At 55.7% G+C, this 22,084-nt stretch overlaps 2 protein-coding genes across 2 annotated transcripts in view; both read left to right on the top strand.

Moving 5' to 3' along the window:
* Window positions 1–2,517, top strand: part of CTNNBIP1 (catenin beta interacting protein 1) — a 48,608-nt gene extending 46,091 nt beyond the window's left edge. The window contains exon 5 of the mRNA XM_069477318.1: window positions 57–2,517. Coding sequence (XP_069333419.1) covers window positions 57–115 — 59 coding nt within the window. The 3' untranslated portion in view covers window positions 116–2,517. The remainder of the gene's footprint in view (window positions 1–56) is intronic.
* An 18,438-nt stretch (window positions 2,518–20,955) lies between these two features.
* The window catches only part of CLSTN1 (calsyntenin 1), a 65,295-nt gene continuing 64,166 nt past the window's right edge, over window positions 20,956–22,084 (top strand). The window contains exon 1 of the mRNA XM_069479319.1: window positions 20,956–21,280. Coding sequence (XP_069335420.1) covers window positions 21,190–21,280 — 91 coding nt within the window. The 5' untranslated portion in view covers window positions 20,956–21,189. The remainder of the gene's footprint in view (window positions 21,281–22,084) is intronic.

Below are 22,084 nucleotides of genomic sequence, written 5' to 3'. Positions count from 1 at the left end.
TGCTTGCATGCGAACACTGGAAGCCCTGTCAGCAATTCTTGTCTCCTGGTCTGCAGGTGCAGAGGACGTGGTGATGGCGTTTTCCAGGTCGGAGACAGAGGACCGGAGGCAGTAGCTGCAAACCCCTTGAAACACCCTGGAAGTTGTCAAGGGCCAAGAGACCTGCGTGGCTTCTCGGCCGGCTGAGTGGCAGCAAACCACCCTGCCCCACCTCCCCCTGCTCCTGCCCTGCCCCACCCCACCCCACCCCACCCCATGGCCACGCAGTGGCCGGCGGCATCAAGGGGGACATCAGTGGTGCATTCACAATTGGCTTAAAGGGATGGACTCATGATTGGCTGCAGGAAGAAACCTTTTTATTTTTAAATCTTGACCAACAGAAACCTTTTATTTTTATTTCTGACTCTTATTTTTTTAAAAATTTGCGCCTCGGTGTCTGGCTTCCCAGGAAGCTGTCCGAGCTCTGGTGCTTTAGTTAGGTCATTTTTTTAGGAATGTGAAGAGGTTCAATTGGCTGCTTAAACTGGAAAGGGATTCTGATTGGCTGGTTAATGGGAAATGGTTTTTTTCTTTGATTGGCTGCAGGTGTTCTGCTGGTATCAACAGCTTCTCTATTTTGAATGCAGAAAACAGGGTCTGAGACGTTAGTTGTTATATTTGACTTGAAAAAAAAAGAAAGAAACCAAGTGTGCTTTGCAATATTTATTACACGAAGAGCTTGCTGCTGCCTTCACACTTGGGGTCTGTGTTTGAAGTTGATTGGCTTTCGATTCTGTATTTGGTTTCCCATTGGCTCACCCGTGACTCCTGTTGCCATGGAGTCACCCCACTCTGCTGCTTGTTCTGGGCCGGGGGTCCACCTGGAGAGTGCATTTGTGTTAATGACCTCACCTGCCTCCATCAGCAAGGGGACCCTGAGGATCCTGAGCAGGGTCCACAGCTGGAAAACAGGGCCCCCGAGGAGCTTGCGTTGTCCTGAATGAGTAGCCCGGAGCTTAGAGGTAGCCATTAGCAGGATTTATGTGCATCGCTCCCATGAGTTGGCAGCCAGCCAGCGTCCCTGACGAGAGCGGGAATGCTCAGACGCTGTCCAGGCCTCACCTCCCGCTGTGCTCAGCAGAGGTGCGTGGGCTGGGCCGCTTGCTCTGTCCTCTTGTCCATCCTCCAACGTACCCCTTCCTGAGGCCTCATCTCAGGGCTCCTCCTGTAAAGGGAGGAGCTGCTCCCAGCTGTGAGACCCCAAAAGATGCTGGAGGCCATCTAGCAGGAGTCTCTCAGAACCCGCATAAAAGCCCCAGCTTGGTTCACAAGGCCCAGGAGACCTTTGGCTCCAGACACCAACCCCTGACTTCCCCCAGCCAGGCTCCCACGGTGGCCGGCACTGGACTTCTCTCATCCTCAGCCTGTGCCCTCCACTGCACTGCCTTCAGAAGGGTCTCTCTCCATGTCCTCCTGGAAGGGAAAGTGTCATTGTGTATTTGTTAAGTGCCCACCAGGTCAGCTGGCTAGGCCTTCACTGCGTAGGTCCCATCTGGCTGGGCCCTAGACCAGCCCCAGAATCACAGAGCAACACTCCTTGAGGGGGTGGGGCCAGGGTCTAATATTCGTGCAGGAACCCCGGATCCTCCCCGCTGCCACACCTTCCCAGGAGGTGGTCCTCCCGTCTCCCTGCGGCTCTCACAGGAGTGGGAGCTGGGATGGGGGTTGGAGAAAGTCACGGGCCTCAGGGCGGGGGCCTCCCCCCTCCCCCTGTGGTCGTAGGTGGCTGAGGCTCCTTTCTTACCCTGGGTACCCAGAGCCAGGAGGACACTCTCAGAGCCAAATCCTTCTTTCTCAGGGTTTGGGGCTGAGGGCCTCAGAGGCTCCTAAGTGTCATGGAGCCCACAGGACCCCAATGTCTGAGACCTGGAGAGCCCCCTTGTCGATGGGTAGTCCACGCTGTGCTCTGGCGTCACCAGCCTTGTTCCAGCAGGAGGGTATGAGCAACATGGCTAAGACGCCGTGCCTTCCACCACACACTGGCCCCTGGCCCTGGTTAGCTGACAGTTAACCCGCCAAGGCCATTGATCCCCAGGGGACAAGGACAGTGGGGATACGGCTGCAGCCCAACCCCAGCAGGGGCAGTGCGTGTAATCGTGCATACACACTCACATACACACGCACACACACTCCCAGCTCAGCGGCCTGGAGCTCCAGCCGAGCCCCTGTGGGAAAGGTGAGTTCTTCAGTCTCTCCCTCCCGCAGGGCGCAGCATCTGGAGTCAGGTGTCAAGGCCCGTGTTGCTGGCTGCCCCTCTTTGTACCTGTAGCTCACGTGCAGGGCCCAAGCCCTGGTGGATCCCTGGGCGAGCTGGTTCTCTGCCTCTGCCTGCCTTTGTCATGGTCACAGGCCTCGTTCTTATAACAGGGACGACTCAGGCCTGTCTCATCTTCTGAAGAAGAAAAGTCAAAGTGTTGCTGTGGCTTCGTATTTCAACTAAAAATATATCTGTTGGAGAAAAAAATTAACAAATAAAGATTTTTCATAGCATGGTCTGTGAGCTGAGCTGGTTTCTCCCTCGGAGTCGGGTGCTCTGACCGAGTTCCCCACGTCACATGGGCTCTGCTGCCCTGGGGCCCTGGCTCCCCGGGAGGTCCAGCAACAAGGACAACACCAAGTTTGAGAAGCGTCTGTGACCTGGATGGGAGCTCGGGGTTTGGATGAATTTCCAGATCTACCCAGCCCAACTCATGGGGCCCTGGGAAGGGTGAGCCCCTTTTTGACCTGGAGATTCTGGAAATCACTCCAGACTCAACCGAGACCAGTGACCTTCAAGGGCAGCCCGGCTTCCTGCTCGCACAAACACTCCACGAGGGTGTGGGGACCCCACCATTCTACAGTGGCCTATGTGATGGCAGTGGTCTTAGAACGCTTTCTGCAGAAGTCCAAACAGAATATCTGCCCCTTCCATCATCCCAGAAGCAGATTTATTGGTGTTTAGCTGTATATTCAAGTTTGGAAGCTGAAATCATTTCTGCTTCAGGAATTTTTGCTTTGGAAGCATTTTCTAGAAATTTTCATTTCTACCCTTTCTCATCCCATTTTAGGTCTTTTTTTTTTTTTTTTTTTTTTCCTATTTACATAGAATCACTGCTTCCATTTTCTTTTCAAAGATTTGCACTGGGTCCTAGAGGCTGTGGAGTTTACAGAATACGGGTACCTCGGCACAGTTGACATCCCTAAATCTTGGTGTTGGAGGAGATACTAGTTCATGTAGCAGCTCGTGCAGTGGCCAGATGCATGAGTCCCCTCTGAAACATCTCTGAAAACAGCTTGTCCTGCCTTTGCTGGGGAACTCACTACCTCACAAGTTAGTCCCTTCTCTCTTCAAATTACTAACGTTCATCCTGATACTGTGTTGCTCTGCCTTTCTCTGTAACTTCTTGTCCAGGAAGGAGTTTGTAGTCATTGAGAGAAAGACCAAGGTTCTGTGTTAGCCAAAAATTACATAGAGACATATTCAAAGTCCCATGTGATTTAAATGATGTGTGGCGCCCGCCCCTGCCCAGTGTTCTGAGTGACACTGTCAACCTTGCAGTTAGTCAGCCCTTCTAAGCTGGGCCCCTGAGCAGAGGGAGGGGCTGGCTGGCCCTGGTCGCACCTGCCAGGCCCCAGAGAGCTTGGAACTGGCGCTGGGAGGGAGTCCTCCTCCCAGAGCTGTCTAACCTCTTGGGCCTGTGATGGGAAGTAGACCATGTAAAGTGAGTCAGGGACACTTCAGCAGATGGAGGGAAAATATTAGGGGCAGCACTGGGCTTTTAGCGTCCCTCAGTCCACACAGCAGGCAACCTTCTGGGTGCGCCTTCCTAGGTGCAGTGCACGCAGGGAATGACCCCAGTGGGCAGGATTGGGCCAGGCTGAGCCTGGGTAGGGGCTGGGGCTGGCTGGGAGGGGACAAGGAGCACCCGGAGCACCCTGCCTTTTGTTTCCCAGGCCTGGGGGGAGGGCGGTTGAGAATGAATGAAGTGCTTCTTCTCCTTGTCCCTTGTCCCTTGTCCCGGCAGGTGAATAGCAGCAGTGTGAATCCAGGCTGTCCCTGGCCTTTGAACAGGGTCTTTTGTATCAGGAAACATGATCCCGTCCATGGCACCTGGTCCAGTGGTGGGGCAGGAGCCACCTTCCGGAGGAGGTGCTCTTTGGGTCCCAGGGGACCCCAGCACCACCCTCCTGCCTCTCCGGCCTGGGTGGGTCCTCTCTCCGGGTTGCCCATGGCCACCCACCCCTTTTCTCGAAGGATGAAGTGCACCGAGACTAACCCGAGGCCGAGTTTAGAAAACGTTCACACCCCTCTGCACTGTCCATTGAAAGAACTTGATCTTCTGGGAAACAACTGTGTATTTAGGAGATTGGGAGGGGTTGTGGGGAGCGGATTAGGGGCTAGTCCTGATTTAAAGAAAGCCCTCCTCAAAGGACAAGGACAGTGAAATGCCTTTTGAATGTCAGCTGATGTCTTGCCTTCACTTTTCTTCTTGACATTGGAACTACCCCCTTCATGGATGGTTCCCGAGGGGGCTGCCAGTCCTGCCTGCAGGGAAGCCAGGAAAGCTGTGGACGGAAGCCTGGAACTGAGCCACTTCCCGCCTGCCCCGCCCTGCCTGGGCCTCTTCTGAGCCCCCAGGGAAGCAGTGTGTGTGACGGGTGGCCGCCTGTTTGCACACCTGTGGAAGACCTGCCCCGCCCTGCACAGCCCTAGAGGTGACCTCAGACCCAGGATTTCCACATCCTGGCCCTTGGTCTAGACTGTGCTGCTTCCGGTGGAGGGAGGTAGATTTTCCCAAACACTTTACACAGGTGTCTCCTGTGTCTCAGTGGGACGCTGCCTGTGTGCAGGTGCACAGCGCTTTACATACACTGTGCTCAGTAACGCGTGAGGTGGGTACGTCCTCACCTGAGCCCAATGGCTCCCTGAGCCGCCCGTCCTGGCTCCCGCCCTCGCCTTTCCTGGTGCTCTGAGCCTGCCGTGCGGACCCGGCAGGTCACCTCCAAGCTAAGCTGGTTTTGCTACAAGTTCCTCTTCCACTTCACATCTTCCAGATTTATACCGTTTGCTCCCATAGTACAAATCTTTATGTCCACGTAGTTGGAGGCTGGGGACACATTAGGGTTCAGGGAGGGCTCTGGAAGCCGACTGGAGGCAGGAATGAAACCTGGATCTGCAACTTGGCAGCTGTGTGACTTGGGGCAAAGGATCTAACCTATTGAAGAAGTGGAGAAAACAAGAGCATCTATCCCATAAGACTGTTGTTGAGAATTAATGAGATAATGCTTATGACAAGCTCAGCACACAGAGCGTGGTCAGGACATCCAGTCACCATTAAGTCACCAGGGTAGGTGTCCCTCCACCCCCATCCTCAAAAGAATGACTCTGCTCAAAAGTCACTCTGAGCGAGGACTTGTCTTTGGCTCTTGGCCTTGGGAGGGAGGAAGGCAGCCCCATGTTTAATAAGGTGCTTACTTACCACTTTCTGATGAGGACAAAAGGGCCAAGATGATTCTTTAGTAGAAGGTAAGGCCAGAGCCGGCTGCTGCTCCCCCTCCCCGTTCCCCCAGTGTCTCCCCCGCCTTCCCTCCCCAGCTACGCAGCTTGTGTGGGGGAGGGGTATTCATGGGAGCAGAATCCCCCAACCTCTCCAGACCTGCTGGGCCGAGGGGGGGTCTCCCAGACGGACTTTGTCATGCCTGGTCAGGCAGGGAGGGACTCTGCAGAGCCCAGGGGTGGGAGTCCTGTCTTCCAGGGACCCTCCTGCTTGCCTCGTGCTTAAACTGCAAATAGAATCACAGCCAGTCAGGGAAGGGGATAAAATTAAATCCTCGATCATGATCAAGTGGTTAAAAAAAACCCATCACAGCCAGAGGCTCCTTCCCACTGCAGCCGGCTCTGCTTCAGAGCAAACAGGAGGAGGAGGAGGAGGGTGAGGGGCCCTGAGAGCCCTGCAGGCCTCCTCCCTGCCTGCCCCTCCTCCCACCGTCCCAGCCCCCAGGCTCCAGGCACCCCTTGCCCTGAAGATGGGAGGCTGAGGCTTGCAGGGGCTCACTCAGGGGGGCCGCAGTGGGGAAGGCCCCTGCCTTGGCCAAGGAGGCAGGGCCTGGACTCTGGGCTCCAGAACTGCGGACCTGGGATCGAATCCAGACTCTGCCAGTTACGAGCTGTGTGTCGTGGGCAAGTCACACAATGTTTCTGGGCCTGGAACGTGGGAAGGATAATGGCACCTGCCTAGCTGGTGGTCATCTGGTTTCAGTGGGTGAGCATGGCGGTGGCGTGCTGGGGTTGGGGGCAGCCTGCCTGCGTGTCAGGGGAGATGTGTCTCAGAGGATGTCGAAGCAATAAAACACATGCTCCTATTTAAGCTCCCCCAGAAAAGAAAAAAACCCAAGAAACAATAAAACTGACTGAAGTTCTGGCCTGCTATTTTTTCATCTCCGTGCCCTGGCTACTCTAACCCTGGGGCTGAGGGAGGCTGCTGCCAACCTTTGACCTGCTGCCTGAGGACGTGTGTCTAGGTGGCTGGGGCTGCCCCTGCGGTGAGCGGCGATGCCTGGCCCTCTCTGACCACACTGCGCCCCTTCCCAGCAGAGCAGGGAGAGGCCGCATCTCCTCCCCTTGGACCCTGGCTGCTCCCTGGGCCCCGGCCCCCTCCGAGGCAGCCCCCGAGGGAGAGCGGGGGTGGGAGGCTGGGGCACCCGGCAGGGCAGAGCCTGCAGTGCCCGAGGTCTGGGTGTGCAGGGGAGAGGACCGAGGTGTACCGTGGCTGAGGAGTTAGGAAGCTGAGAGAGGAAACAACGAAGTGGTAAAAATAGCCCTTTGTTTACCGTGGGCCCCACATCCTTGCGCGTCCTCGTGTGAAAGAGGAGCTGGAGCCCCGAGCCGGGCTCGTGCAGGGAGCTGAGCTCCGGTGGGGAAGGGCCTGGTCGAGGCAAGGGGGCACCTGCACGGCACCCCTGCAGGTCCCACCACTCCTGCAGTGCCCAAGCAGCCTCCCCACGTGGCCTCTGAGGGGCCGCTCCAGCCAGGCCTGTGTGTGGCTGTCCCTGTGCTCCCTCAGCACGGCCTGCAGCGCCCACCTGCCTGCCCCTTCTCCGCCCAGCCTGGCCCCCTGGGAGTCTGTCCCAGGGGCTGGTCCAGCATCCCAGGGTAGCGTCCCGCGGTCTCTGGACTTGCCGCTCGCGGAGACTGTGGAGAGGCTGTGCCCTGGGAGGGCAGCCTGGACTCTGCCCTCAGGGTTTGTACCAAACCTTCCTTCCCGGCTCTCCCAGCTCCTCCCAGCTCATGCAGCGGTGGCTTCAGAGTTGAGCCCTGAGCCATCTGGCTGGCTCCCAGGACTCCTCCAGACTCCTCGACAGTTAACCCAGCCCAGTCCGCGCCGGCTGGGCCCCTGCCTGGCCTTGAGCCAGTGGGGCAACGCTGGCTGAGGACCTACTGGGCCTTGGGCTGGGAAGGCGAGATGCGGGGCCCAGGTTGCCCGGGACTGACTTGGAAATAAGTAGGTCGCAACGGAGCAGGGTCCTGTGGGGAAGGAGAGTCTGCGCCCCCACCCCCTGCACCCCACCCCCAGCAGGGGAGCTGGAGCCCGCAGCCCGGGCTTGCCTGCAGGAGCTGAGCTGGTTAGGAGGGTCCTCCGAGCTCCTGCACCTCCTCCCTGGCGTGTCATGTGGCTCAGGGAGAGGTCAGGCCAGGGTGGCCACGGAGGCCTGTGGGTCCACTGGGGGCTGTTGGTCCCTGGCTCCTCCTCGGCAGCCTAACAGGAAGCTGCTTCAGAGGTGGAAACTTAGGAGGGTGATTTGCTGGTACAAGCCCGGGAGTATGGGCTCGAACCTGGCCTTGCCGGAGAGCCAACGCCGCACCCTACCCACCGGGCTCTGGTGGGATTCCCGCCCATGCTGCGGTGGCAGCTGCCAGCACCGGTTTGGACTTGCTCTTCCCACCCCTCCCCAGGCTGTGTGGTCTATTCAGGGCCCCAGACATTTGTCTCAGGGGCGAGGAAGGGCAAGAAGTGTTGTCCCAGTTCCCTTGGTGGCAACAAGGGGATTCACCCGTCCCCGCTCTGAGACGCGGCAGGATGAGCAGATGCTTGTGTGCAGAAGGGGTGAGAGGCTTAGGAGATTAAGCTATTAATGGTCATTAGGCAGAGGAGGGGGCAGCGGGGGTGGGGGGAGCCAGGGTGGTTCTACAGCCCCCTCTGCCACTCACGCTGGGCAGCTCCATCCTGTGTCTGAGCCTCGGTGGCGTTTGAGGGAGTCACTGGTGCTGCTCCCCAAATATTCCCAGCTCACTCCCTTTCAGGCCTATGGTAGGATTGTATTTCCCTGCTCGCTTTAGTTTAAGTGTAGCCTACCTTGATTTGGTCAACGAAATGTGGGCAGAAGTGATGGGTCATTGTGGGCAGCAACTTTAAGAACCACTTTGCAACGTTCCAGATGTGGCTGTCCCATCAGCCTGGGTCCTGGCAGAGCCTGGGCCGGTCCACAGTGCGGGAGGAACCGTGCTGGCTCATGCTCTGAGGGTCTTGGGCTTGTTTGTTTCTGCAGGAGAACCTGCCTCTTCTGACCACTCAGGTTGTAGCGTCCATCTCCCCAGCCTTCGAGCCGTGTGGCGCGACTCTCGGTGTATCAGAGAATGCTCCCAAGCCAAGAGTTTCCCTGAAAGGCTGTGTCTGAGAGCCACTTGCTTTTCCTGGTATCTTAGGCAGGACAAGTAAGATGCTCAGGTCCCCACCCTGGACCCTGCAAGGTGGTAGCCGCCCATCACACGTGGGACTCCATGTCCCCACGTGCAGCCCCAAAACCGTGGTGATCTCCGGCCTCATCTCCTACCACCCCCTGCTCTTCACACACCAGCCACCAGCCACCAGCCTGTCATTCCTCAGACTTGCCAAGCTTCTCCCACTCCAGGGCTCTTGCATTTGCTGTTCCCTCTGCCTGGAATGTTCTTCCCACATGGCTAAATCCTTCTCAACTTTCAGATGTCAGCTCCAATGTCACCCCCTTGCAGGGTCTTCACTGACTACCGTATTTTGCTCTCCATTCTTTGACATACTCTATCCCTTTTCCTATTTATTTCTTTAATTTGTGAATTTTTTATTTTAATTTTTTACACAGGGTCTCACTGTTGCCCGGGCTGGAGTGCAGTGGTGTGATCACAGCTCACTGCTGCCTCGAACTCCTGGGCTCAAGCGATCCTCCTGCCTCAGCCTCCCAGTGTGCTGGGATTACAGGTGCGCCACTGTGCCTGGCCCATTTGTGAACTTCTTTCTTTACCTCTAGCCCCTCCCACTAGAAGGCAAGCTGCATGGAAGCAGGGACCTTATCTGGCTTCATCACTGCAGTGTCACCAATACCTGACAGATCCTGGGCTCTCAATAAAGGCTTGTTAAGTGACCAAATAAACTTGACCTTGGAATGGCTCCTCTGCTGAGCCCTTTGTGACCCACAGGTACTGTGACCCTATTTTCTAAACCAAAGTTGTGCTGACAACAAGGACATCTGGGACCTACAGAGAGGAAGGCACCCTCTCAGCTCCACTGGCTCTTGTCCCTCAGTGGGGCTGGGCCCTGGCATCTGTGTTGGGCCTGTCTTGGCTGGTAAATCAGTTATGGGCTATTGAGGGGCTCAAGGACTTGTATTGATAAAGACTTTTTTGTTTGCAGGCACCAGAAACCCAGTTCCAACTGGCTCTCATCACTGCAGAGGCTCTGAGGGCAGCTCATGGAATTAAGGCAATTGCTATGGTCCCAGGGCCTCAGGGACTGCTTCCTGAATGCTCTCACCCTTTAGGACCATTTCTTTTGTTTCTGTTTAACTTTGCATGTTGGCTTCATTATCTCCTATCACAAACTGAAATCTTCTATGGTGAGATGTGGCTCCTGGCAATTTCAGTGGAGAGAAAGCTTTTCTCCCAGTGCCCAAAACTATCCCAGGGCAGTCTCTGATTGGCTGTGCTTGAGTCATGTGCCATCCTTTGGACCAATCACAGTTGCTGGGGATTCAGTCATATTCCCATAGACTAACTGGCCGGGGTGGGGCAGGCTATTGAGAGTGACATCACCACCAGAGCCACAGGGAGGGAGACAGCAGTGGTTCCTAAAGGGAAGGATGTCGTGTGGCCAGAGACAAGATGTCCACCACGGGGCTCTGGTGCTGGCTGAATCCCAGGGGCTGAGAAACCCCACAGTAACACCAACCCTGGAGGCTCGGTTGCCTGCCACAGGGGCAGGGGAGGACTGGGGGTAGGAAGGGGACCCTCCCACCAGACTAAGGTCAGAGTTGTCTTCTTTCCCACGTAGACCTGGTTTTGCGGCACTGTGGTGTCATGCAGCCCTGCCTGGAATGGCAGGTGTCCCACAAAAATATAGGAAGACTGGGAAATGCTACATGCTACACACAGTCTTTTGAGAGTAACAGTATATTAAAGGCTCTGAGAAGTCCTACAATAAAGACATCCATTTCACTCAGCTTTTCCGTAATTCATTTGACCATAGAACTCTTTTTTGTTTTTTATATATTCAGTGGAACACCCCATGAGAACTGCCGCCATGGACAAAGAGCGCTCGATGTAAAATCAGCAGTCCTGGTTCAAGTCTGAGCTCTGCTACTTATGGAGGCATGACTTCACTGAGCCTCTGTTTCCCCATCTATGAAATGGGTGGTAATACCCACCTCCACAGGGTTGTCATAAGTGTGTAATGGGGATAGGTCTTTGGTAGAAATCTTATAAGCTATAATGTACTGTGCAGATCCCTGACAATTATCATTGTCTAACCTGGGAAATGACATGTACTCTCTTTGCCTTACAAGGTAGGTGACTCTCTGTCATCAGGATTAGGATGACAAAGGGAGAGGAAGTGACGAACCCAGGCTTGGCAGAGCCAGGTGACTAATTAGAGAAGGTGCAGGGAGCGGAGACTCCAGCAGCTGTGCCTTGGAGGATAAAGACTCGGGCCAGGAGAGCAGAGGTGGCATTGATGGGCTAACCCTGGGGAAGAGGACCCCAGCAGGGAGGGAGATGCTGATCCCTCCTCGTGACTCCTAAACTGACAGCAATGCTGGCACCCACCCCCTCAACTTCCCTGTCCCACCTGGTGGACTCTGCGTGGGACAGAGCGGAGTTCTGTTAGTTTGCCAGGGCTGCCATAACCAAGTTCCACACTGGGCGGCATAAACAAAAGAAAGGTTCTGTCGCGCAGTCCTGGAGGCTGGACGTCTGAAATCAAGGTGTCGGCAGGGTGGGTTCCTTGTGCGGGCTGGGAGGGCAGCATCTGTTCAGGCCTCTCCTCGGCTTGCAGATGCCATCGCCTTCCTGTGTGTCTTCATGTCGTCTTCCCTCTGTGTGTTGTGTCTGTGTCCTGATCTCCTCTTCTAAGGACACCAGTCATGCTGGATTAGGACTCACCCTAATGACTTCATTTTAACTTGATTACCTCTGTAAAGACCCCATCTCCAAAGAAGCTCACATTCTGAGGTTGTGGGGCTTAGGACATCAACATACGGATTCTTGGGGGACACGATTCAACCCATAGCTGTGGGCATTCTCCCCAGTGGGCCTCCCCCCATCTCACCAGCCCAACTCCTTGGCCAAAAGCTGTGGCTTGTGACCTGCCGGAAGAGAAAGAGAGCCCATAATTGTGTTAATTGCCACAATACCAGATCTGCAATTAATATGCCATCGGAACAAAGAGCAAATGCACTAATAGCACATAATTGGACTTAAACTACACCCTCGGCAGAGCCGCACAACTGAGCTCTGCTGTTTATGCTCCTTTTCAAATTAGCAAAGATGAACAAATTAACATCTGTTTCCCCTTCACCCTGCTCAGGGGAGAGCTGTGATGCAACGCTGGGGACGGGGTGGGTGGTGGGGTACCCTGGCTGCATCCTGTCCAGAGCCAGGGACCCGGGCCTGGCCTTTGGGGCTAGAGGCAAGATGAGGGCATCGAAGGGCTTCTCAGCTTCTGGCTGCAGGAGTGAGGTTTCCAGACCTTTCTGCAAGTCCTGGCCCTGTGGCAACCTGACTGGGGCCTTGGCAGACACCTGGCGCAGGGAGGCAGAGATTCGGGTGCTTGGGGCATGGGTGCCTTGTTCTCTGCAGCACGGCGTGATTCACACACAGGTGGGGACTACGGGGGCGCTGTGGCAGGTTTGGGTCAGATTTGGAGACTCGATGCTCAATGCCACTCCCTCTCCTCTATCCCTGGAGTGGCCGTCAAGCCCAGGGCAGACAACCGACTGCTGGAGAGGGGCAGCAGGGCCCCTCAGACGCAGATCAGTGCTCCTGTCCCTCCTTCCTTGTGCCCTCTCAGCAGCGGAGCAGGCCTGATTGCTCTGTGTCCCTGCGGCCCCAGGGACAGTCAAGCTGGAGACTGTCCTGCCTGTGCTTGCCTCGTTCAGCTAGAAGTTCCGCTGCTCATGCCTGGAGGCTGGCACGAGCTCTAGTTCCAGCATGCAGCATCCCCTGCCCGTGTCCCGTGCCAGACGGAGCCTCCCCTGCCCCCCGCCATGTCTCGGGGGCTCCCTGGCCTTCCCAGCTGCCTCTTCCTCGAGCCCCCCGGCCTGGCCGCAGTAGATCAGGGATGGAGCGAGCCTCCAGCCTGCAGCTGGAGAGGGGGTCTTACTTTGCCCCCCTAGCACAGCTCCTAGCTGGGCCTGTGCCACCAGGGGCCAGGGTGGGAGTGGGATCTGCAGACTCCTCAGCGTCCCCCTCCTGCACTAGGTCGTCCTTGCCTCCCAGGCCTGGGTGGAGGGCAAGGGGCCTGTCTCGCTCCATTGCCTTCTTGAAATTTGCCTCCCTGCCTTTCCCAGGCTGCTCTGGGCCTCCTCTCTGGCTCTGGCTAAGCTGGCCTCAGGGAGGCTCATTGAGAATTCCCAGAGCCCTGGGGGAGCCGGCTGCTGGGGGAGAAGCCTGTCTTCCTCAGACAGGCAGCCTTCTCATTTGCATCCCCTAAATCAATGCCCTCAGATGATCAAAGCCCCAGCCCTGCAACTTCAATAAGGCCGGCTGAGCCAGGAGAGGGACGAGGGGGCAGGAACCGCCCTCCCTTCCTGCTGCCCCTTGAGGCCCAAGGGGAGCTGGAGACCGGGGAGTCACTGGCAGTGGGGGTGTGCACACAGGAGCAGGAGCAGAGAAGTCCCTCCCTGGGTAAGCGGTCCCCTCCTGGCTTTTCCTGCTGCTGGACAGGGAACAGGGCAGTGTCAGCCAGTGACCAAGGCTTGCTGGGAAGTCCTGGGCCCGGGTCAGGCCATGGGGAGGGGAGGCTCTGGGAGGAAGGTACCCGGCCCGGCCTCCCTCGTCAGAGACCCACGGACTCAGTCCTCAGGGTCTCTCAGAGAAGCAGCAGGATTTGGCCGGGCAGAGGTGGGGGGAATGAAGATCAGTCATGCCCAGCCTGCCCACGCCCCGGGGCTGTGGGATGACCAATGACGGTCCTAGCTAGAATGACAGCCACCGTTTATCGAGCACTCACAGTGGGCCAGACACAGTGCCGAGTGCTTCCCACACGTTATCACATTTAGTCCACACGTCATCCCTAGGAGGCACGTGTCATTATAAACCCCATTTTGCAGAGGAGGAAACAGCAGAGAGGCCACAGAGCTAGCAGGTGGCAGAGTCGAGATTAAATGGGAGGAGGCGCACGAAGGGTGTGGACACCTGGAAGGGCTGCTTGCCAAGCGACGAGGCCACGTCCGCACATGTGTGAGGGTGTGGTCTGTCCTGGGATGACCAGGACAGGCTTGTCTTTATACAGTGGGGACTTCCTGGTGGCCCTTGGTCAGGCACCCTTTTCCCCTGACTGCTGCACCCCTGCGTCTTGGCTCAACCCCGACCACCCAGTATAACGAACTCTCAGAGCTGGAGGGGGATATCAAACAGGATGGACATCAGACAAGTAGTTTTTTTTTTTTTTTTTGAGACAGGGTCTTGCTCCATTGCCCAGGCTAGAGTGCAGTGGCGTCACCATAACTCACTGCAACCTCCAGCTCCTGGGCTCAAGTGATCCTCTTGCCTCAGCTTCCGAGTAGCTGGGACTACAGGTGTGTACCACTACACATGGATAGTTTAAAAAAAAATTTTGTACAGATGGAGTCTTGCTATGTTGCTCAGGCTGGTCTTAAACTCCTGACCACATGCGATCCTCCTGCCTCAGCCTCCCAAAGTGCTGGGATTACAGGCATGAGCAACTACCCCTGGCCAAGCAATTCTTCCACCTTGGTGTCCCTCTGTCTTTTCATGGCCTTGGCGAAACTTTCACCATCAAAGCAGTAATGTGGCTAAGAGATTCAGCTTTAGGGCCAGACAGATCTAGGTTCAAATCCTGGCTTTACCACTTTGCTGTGTGATTTTGGGGAAATCACTTAACCTCTCTGAGCCCCAGCATCGTCCTCCTCTGTCAAAGAAAGATAATAATTGCATTCACTGCATGGGATTGTGGCCAGCCTGAAATCAGATAATCCCAGAGAGTGCTTCCTGGAGGGCTGGCCTACGGCAAACAATGTGTGCACTGTGCTTGTTATTTCTTGATCTCTGTGGGAGTGATTAATCCCTGCTATGCAGATGAGGAAGGAGGAAAAAGAGGTGTCCCCAAGCAACTAAATGAGCGGGAGGCTGGAGAGGACCAGAAATTCTGAAGTCTGATTCCCAATTTTTATTGCAGTTTCCTGGCCCAGGGAGCTTCAAGGTCAAGGAGAAAGCATCAAAAAAGCCAGAGAAGCCTCATCCAAGGCTGAGACCCACCTCTGCTACTTCTCTCCTCTGCTGGGTGGTCTTGACAAGCCACTCAACCTCTCTGGACTCTGCTTCCCATCAGTTAGAAGGAGATGAATCAAAACCTCTACCTCGAGATTATTGTGAGGCCCAGATGCATGTAGATGCCCTTTGAAAAAGGGAGTGCACTAAACAAATGCAAACTCTAGATTTTTTTTTTTTTTTTTTAGACAGAGTCTTGCTCTGTTACCCGGGCTAGAGTGAGTGCTGTGGTGTCAGCCTAGTTCACAGCAACCTCAAACTCCTGGGCTTAAGTGATCCTACTGCCTCAGTCTCCCGAGTGGCTGGGACTACAGGCATGCTCCACCATGCCCAGCTGATTTTTTCTATATATATTTTTAGTTGTCCAGCTAATTTCTTTCTATTTTTAGTAGAGACAGGGTCTCACTCTTGCTTAGGCTGGTCTTGAACTCCTGACCTCGAGCGATCCTCCTGCCTTGGCCTCCCAGAGTGCTAGGATTATAGGCGTGAGCCACCACACCCGGCCCAAACTCTAAAATGCTACATGAAAGCAGTTATGATAACCATCATCATCTCCTTAGACTTTTCAAAGTACACTCATATTAATATATCATCACCATCGTCATCATCCTAAGAGCAGTCTCCACTAAATGAGCATTTACTATGTGTCACACACTGAGCTAAACCCTTTATCTACATCCTCTCATTTAATACCTACAAGAAGCTAGAGGACATGTTACTATTGTGCCCATTTTACCGATGAGGAAAGTGAAGCTCAGAGTAATCAGGTTGTCTGCTCTTTCCTGCTAGAAACTGGAACCCAGCTCTATCTGAATTAAGACTATGTGAGTAAGACATTCCTGTTTTTTTTTTTAACCACTTTACCCTACAACCTCCCCACAATTCCAACAAATGTGATGGAGATACCAATGGAACCTGGGTCTCTTGACTCTAAGTTTGGTGCTGTTTTCACTGTGCCCAAACAGTGGCTGTGTTTCCTCTGCAGTGTTCGGGAAGCAGTGGCCATTTCTGCCTAGCCTTTCCCGCCTCCTCTCTTGGTCCTTCCTGGAAACCCAGCCCAGGCCTTTTCCACCAGGGTGTTACGTGTGGACAGGGCACATCATGTTTGGCTTGTGCATCCTCAGAGGGTGGGGACCGTGTTCACCCGTATGTTGCGTGTGCTTCATAGTGCCCTGGGGTGTGTGATTCATGCTGAGTGGTTCGTGTACCTCCCTGGCTGCCCATCTAAAGTGGGGAGGGGAATTGGCTGTGTGTCACCTTTGGTTTTGTGGCGGGAGGGAGCAAAGTTTGCACCTTTTGGGTGCAGAAACGAGCTACCTGGCTTCTGTGGGAAGGTGAGGCTTTCCTTCCCTGGAAATTTTCACCAGCCAGCAATGGCTGATGCTTTATTTTTGGGAATTCTCTTAGTTCCTTGGCAAATGGAGAGCCATAGAAAGCACGGGAAGGTCTGAAACGAGCCCACAGGCCCCAACCTGACTCCCTGGAGACCACAGGCATGCCCTTTCCCAAGTCAGGGTCTCTGCCAGAGGAGCTCGAAGCTCCAAGTTATGAACAATGAATAATAGTAACCGGCAAGTGTTGTTTAACATTTGCTTCTAGCGATTGGCCTTCTGCTCTCTGCCTTGTGCATGCGGCTCATCTATTCCTCACAACCTCCCAGGGAGGGGGCTGCTGACTTGTCTCCATTTTACAGGCAGAGACACCGAGATTGGAGAGGTTAAGGACCCTGCCCAAGATCACAGAGGTAGAAAGAGGCACAAATGGTAAAAAATACGAAAAGCCTTCACTGCAGCACTCCTTGTAAAAGCAAAAGGTTGGAAACAACCCATCAATAGGGCAGAAATATTCCTCAGTAAGGGACTGATGAAATAAACTCTGGTATGTCCACACAGGCGAGTGCCATGCAGCTGTGACAATGAAGGAAGACTATCTGTACACTGCGACGGAGTGATCTCCAGGATGTTTTATTAAGTGAAAAAAGCAAGATGCAGAATAGCACGTGTCATACGCTGCCTTCTATCTAAGAAAAGGGAGAGAAATATATACAAATATTTATATTTAAAAAATAGCACAATGGAAAGGTAAGCCAAACATGGACAAAATGGTAACCACAAGGGCAGGAGGAAACAGGGATAGAACTAAACTTCTCTGAACACATTGTTTTCTAGATATGACTCTGGAACCATTCAAATATTTAACTATAAAACAAAATTAAATTGCCATTTTATAAAAAGGAAGGAGTGGGTAGAAACGGGTTTGAACCCAGGTCTGTCCAACCACAACAGCAGGTGTCTTTGTTCCTAAGCATGACATCATTTTGCCTCCCATTTGTCCCTTTTAACAGCAATGAAGTGACCTGGCCAGAAGGCAGAGATAGGGTCAGGCCTTGCGCTTTCTGGCGTTCTGGGGGGACCCTGGTGGTGGTACTGGGGGCTGCGGTTTTAGTACTTTCAGGAGTTTGTAATTAGCTGCTTCATCCAGATTCTCATGACCTCCTCCTGCTGTTGCCCTGACGTGGGTTTGTTCCCAAGCACATCATTAGGAAAGCAGCTATAATAACTGCTTACCTGCCTCCGACTCCGTTCTGCACACACAAGCCAAGGGCACACTGTGCACAACAGTAACAGCACGCCCACCCGAGAATGGCTCCATGTCGCCAGCAAGGAGCTTTCCCGCGTGTGATCTCATTTCATCTTTACGGCAGCTCTGCACCTGGGAATTAACATCCCCAGTTAGGATCTGAGGCTCGGCGAGATCTGCCTGCCATGTGCCGTACAGCCGGAGGGCGGCAAATCCACAGCCTGAAGCCCCACCCACAGTGGTGGAGCAGGCTGATTCCAGCACGTGCAGGGCTTATTTTGGTATCCGTGAGGGTAATTTCACATAGGGACTAATGCTCCATTTTGGGCTCAGACAGACATGAAATTGAATCCTGGGAGTCCTACTTTCTAGCAACATGCTCCCGAGCAAATCTCAGATTTTTCTCATCTGTAAAATAGAAACAATAGAATTACCCTCTGCAAAGGGCTGCCGGAGACATAAACAATAAGTTATTATGATATGTTGTTGCTAGCCAGAGTCATCTCAAAAGGTGCAGCATCTTGGAAAATTTTCTGTGTCCTCTCCACCCACTGCCTCGAATGGGTTGAGTGCATTCAAAGTTTAAGTGTTTTTGACCAGCTAACCAAGCCGCCTCCTTACCAAGTATCCGTTTCCCGCTAACGACAGGCCTGGGTGCTGCGTCGGCCCCCACTGCTCCAGGGCCCCTGAGGCCGCCACTCTGTCGGTGGCTCAGCTCAGGTGAGGCCCCTCTCCCTGCTAACCACAGCATAAGCCTGAATTAACCCCCATCTCGGGGCCATTTTAAGGATTAACTAATCCATCACGGAGGAAACCTTTGAAATGTGCCGGTATGGCCGAGGCCATTGTCAGGCAGACCAGAAACCGACTGCACTGGTTTCCCTCGCTGCCAGGACTCGCAGGCTGAGCACCGCAGCTGGACTAACTCTCACGTGGGCGAGATCTCAGCAGGTGCAGGTTGCTGATCTCACCAGCCGTCTGTCTGCCCCACCTGCCGGGAGAATATTTGATCTATCTCTTTGTTTCTTTAAGGGACAGTGAGGGTGACAAGATAAAGGGATCAGGATTCCAGACACTGAAGAGCTTTTGTTTGTATTTTAATGGAACCGAACACATTAAATTTCCCCCCCTGGCATCATCAGCCTATTGACTCCACTCATAGCTGAGATTATACCTTTCTGATTTTATGTTTTGTGAAGCTTAAAGGTCCCTGGAAACCTACAGGGTACATTTTTTCACCCCCTGAGGTATGATCTTCATAACAATAATTTTTAAAAAACTTAACACAGTGATTCCTTTAGTTCATCACCGAGTATTTGTTGAGTACCTATGTGTTCACCGGTATACTAGCAGCTCAGAAGGCTACTACTCCAGAGGGAAAGAGAAACTACCACATATTTAGACATACCGTATACCAGGCGCTAAGAGGCACTTTAATTGAATCATCTCATTTAATTCTGACAACTCATAGAAGTAGGTATTGTTATTCCGTTTCACAGGCAAGGAAAGAGACTCAGAAAGTTCTATAACTTGTCCAAGGTCATTTGTAGGAGCGGGAGCCAGAACTCTAGTCCAGTCCTGCCTGACTGTGCCATCTGGGTCCTTCCCACTAGAATACAGTGGGGAGGAGACAAGGACACAGAGGATTAGTCAGTTGGCAGCAGATTACAAAGCCTGGACTGTATAGTTAGAGCAGGTAGGGGTTGGGGAGGGAGGGTCTGATAGGAGGATTTCCTGGAGGAGGCAGCCCAGAGGCTCCCTATTAGGACCTCAAGCACAGGGCAGGGGTGGGAGAGAATGAGCCATGTGACGGTGGCCCTGGGCAGGAATGGATCCCAGTGAAGACAGTGGCAGACAGCATGCCCTGAGGCCAGCTGGGTGGGACTTGGGGCTGAGGAGTGGGAAGCCAAGCACAGCAGAGCTGTCGGGACCTGATGGGGTGGCAGCAGGGAGGCACTCACTGAGTTTATGACCCAGGGCGGGAGAGGATGACTCAAAGCCTCAGCTGGAAGGAGTGGTGGGTGTGGCCTGGAGATGGCAGGGGCCAGGCAGGTGCCTTTGGTGAAGGGTCCAACCGAGGAGAGGCCAGCCTTCCTCCACCCAGGGGAGAGGGTGGAAGGGGAAGGAGGGGCCCTATGAAGATGGAATCTTTAGGCTTTGATGGAGGACGCTTGTGGGGAACAAAGCACAGGGAGGAGCGAATTCGATTACAGATTGCTTTAGAAGCTTCCCTCAGGTCACAGCAAACTCTGTTCACAGCAGTTCCAGGTCTTCCTGTCAACTGTAGGATCAAGTCCCAGCCCCTCAACCTGTTATTGTCAGGCACCTCACAATCTGGCCTCAATCTACCTTTTTGGGCTCCTTGCCCACGACTCTCCTCAATAAGTCCTCTGCACCCACAAACCATTCTCCCCCCACCCTCCAATACCACCAGCCTCCTCCACCCCGACCCCACGCTGGCAGCAGGACCCTCTCAGAAGACATGGCCCTCCATGTCCACTGATAGCCCTTCCAGCATAGTCTTGAAAAGTCAACGTTTTATTGTTAATTTTTGCTCGTAGTGTCTCTCTAATACCACCATTCTTTTTACAACAGTTGTCCCAACTGGGGAAGTCATTTCACCTTTCTTAGTTTCCTCACCTGCAAAATGCAGCCAATAATGTCTCTCCTAGGGCACGGTGCCTGGCACACAAAGCCCATCCTGACTGTACCAGGCCTTTCCTCTAGCGGGGGTGAGGGGGGCAGTACCAGGGGTCCAGCTGAGAGAAGGGGGCCCCAGGACAGGGAAGATGGGAGGACCCCAGAGATCCGGACAGGACTCCGCGGTGCGGGGAGGGGCTTCTTTATTCTCTTTATGCCTTGGGACATTTCTGAGACAGCATCACACTAAGGTCATTTAGAAAGAGGGGGCACGCAGGCCGCCAGTAAAAAGCCACAAACAAATTTCTTTAGTAAATCCAGGACGGGCTCCCTGGGGCACCCGGGTCCCAGGCTGGACCAAGTGCGGCACGTGCTGCGCAGCCCTTGACTGTTTACCACACGCGTCTCGCTGACATTGTCCCCGTGAACACCTCTCACGACCTCGCCAGCTCCCTCTCCTCACCTGCGCTTGGCAGAAGAGGACACCGGGGTTCTGGGAGGCGACGTGACTCTGCCGAAGTGACAGGGTGCCGGCGCCCAGGGCCCCGCACTGCTTGGGGGAGGAGGTGGGAAGGGCGAGTCCCTCCGGTTAGAGACGCGAGGCGCGGGCCCCCAGGTGCCCGGGACGCGCGTGGGGGATGGGAGTGGCTGCTCTGGGGCTGCGGCCAGGCGCAGGGGGCGCAGGGGGTGCAGTCCCCAGGCCCCTCCCGGTCGCTCGGAGCCAGCCCCCAAGGCGCATCCCCGCGGGCGCGCGCTCCGGGCCCCGCCGGCGGGTTCGGAGGCGCGCTCCCGCTCCCCAGGTCCGCCGCGCGCGCGCGCGCCCCTCCCCCGCCCTCGCGTGCCCGCGCTCTCCCCGGGTCCGCCGCGCGCGCGCCTCGCGTCGCTCCCCTCCCCGCCCCTCCCGTCGGCACCCCGCCCCCGGCCGGGTACCCTCGCCGGACCCGAGAGAGAGCGCCGCCGCCATCTTAGTTGCTGCCGCTGCCTCCAGCGAAGCGCTGCTCCGAGGCGGGGAGGGCGCCCGCGGCCCGAGCGCGCGGCCCAGCGTCTCGGCGGCGGCGGCGGCGGCTGCTCCTCGGACCCCGGTGCTCGCCGCGCCGCGAAGCAGCCAGCCCCGGCCCGCGAGAGCCCCCTCGGCGTCCTGCGCGCCTCCCTGCCGCTCCCGTGTCGGGCCGGCCGCGGCGCCGGGAGTCCGAGCGATGCTGCACCGCCCTGCGCCCGCGCTGGCCCCGGCCGCCTGGCTGCTGCTGGCCGGGCTGCTGTGCGGCGGCGGGGTCTGGGCCGTGCGAGGTAAGCGGCGGGGCCGAGCCGGGCCGCGAGGTCGGGGCGCAAGGGTTCGGGTCCGAGTGCGGGAGTCGGGTCGGGGCTCGGGGGTTCGGGTCCGAGTGTGGGAGTCGGGTCGTGGCTCGGGGCTGGGGTCCGAGTGTGGGAGTCGGGTTGGGCGCAGAGGTTTGGGTCCGAGTGCGAGGAACCCGGTCCAAGTGCTGGGAGCCAGGTCAGGGCGTGGAGTTCGGGGCTGGGCGCGTGAAGCCGGGCCAGGTCGCAGGAGACCGTGGGCGCGCGCTGCGGGCGCCCCGGGGAAGCCAGGCTCGGTCCCAGGCGGGGCACCTCGGCCTTGGCCACCCCGGTTGCGGCCCGAGGTGGTGGTTGCGCTAATTTCAGGGGACGTGCGGACGGGCCGAGGGGTCAGTCTACCTTCCTCAGCGCACGCAGGCTGGGGATGCACCCCTGAGCGCGATGCTGTGTACGTGTGTTGTGTGCTCCGATGTGCATCAGGCTGGGGGTGCACGCTCAGTTTTTGGTGTCTGCTTACATAAGCGCCCACTCCTCCGCATCCCTTTCGCGAGATCCCGATTCTCTGCTGCTGCTGCACCGCGGACACCACGACTTCGCCCCTTTCCGCCTCCTCCCAGGGTCCTTTAAACGTCGTCTGTTTCCAATCCAGCAGAGGCTGAAACTTCTTGCTCCCCTCCCACCTTTTCACCCCAAGGTGAAATCCTGGTGGGGCTTGCGACTGTGATTTCACCCTGTGTGAGAAATCTGTGTCTCCTCCACCCCGACGCCTTGGTGCGGTCAGTTTTTCTGACGGTAATT

Source organism: Eulemur rufifrons, chromosome 8 (genome assembly GCF_041146395.1).
Source record: "Eulemur rufifrons isolate Redbay chromosome 8, OSU_ERuf_1, whole genome shotgun sequence".
Lineage (NCBI taxonomy): Eukaryota > Metazoa > Chordata > Mammalia > Primates > Lemuridae > Eulemur > Eulemur rufifrons.
The sequence above is the reverse complement of the archived record's forward strand: the minus strand, read 5'-3'. Positions and strand labels throughout refer to the sequence as shown.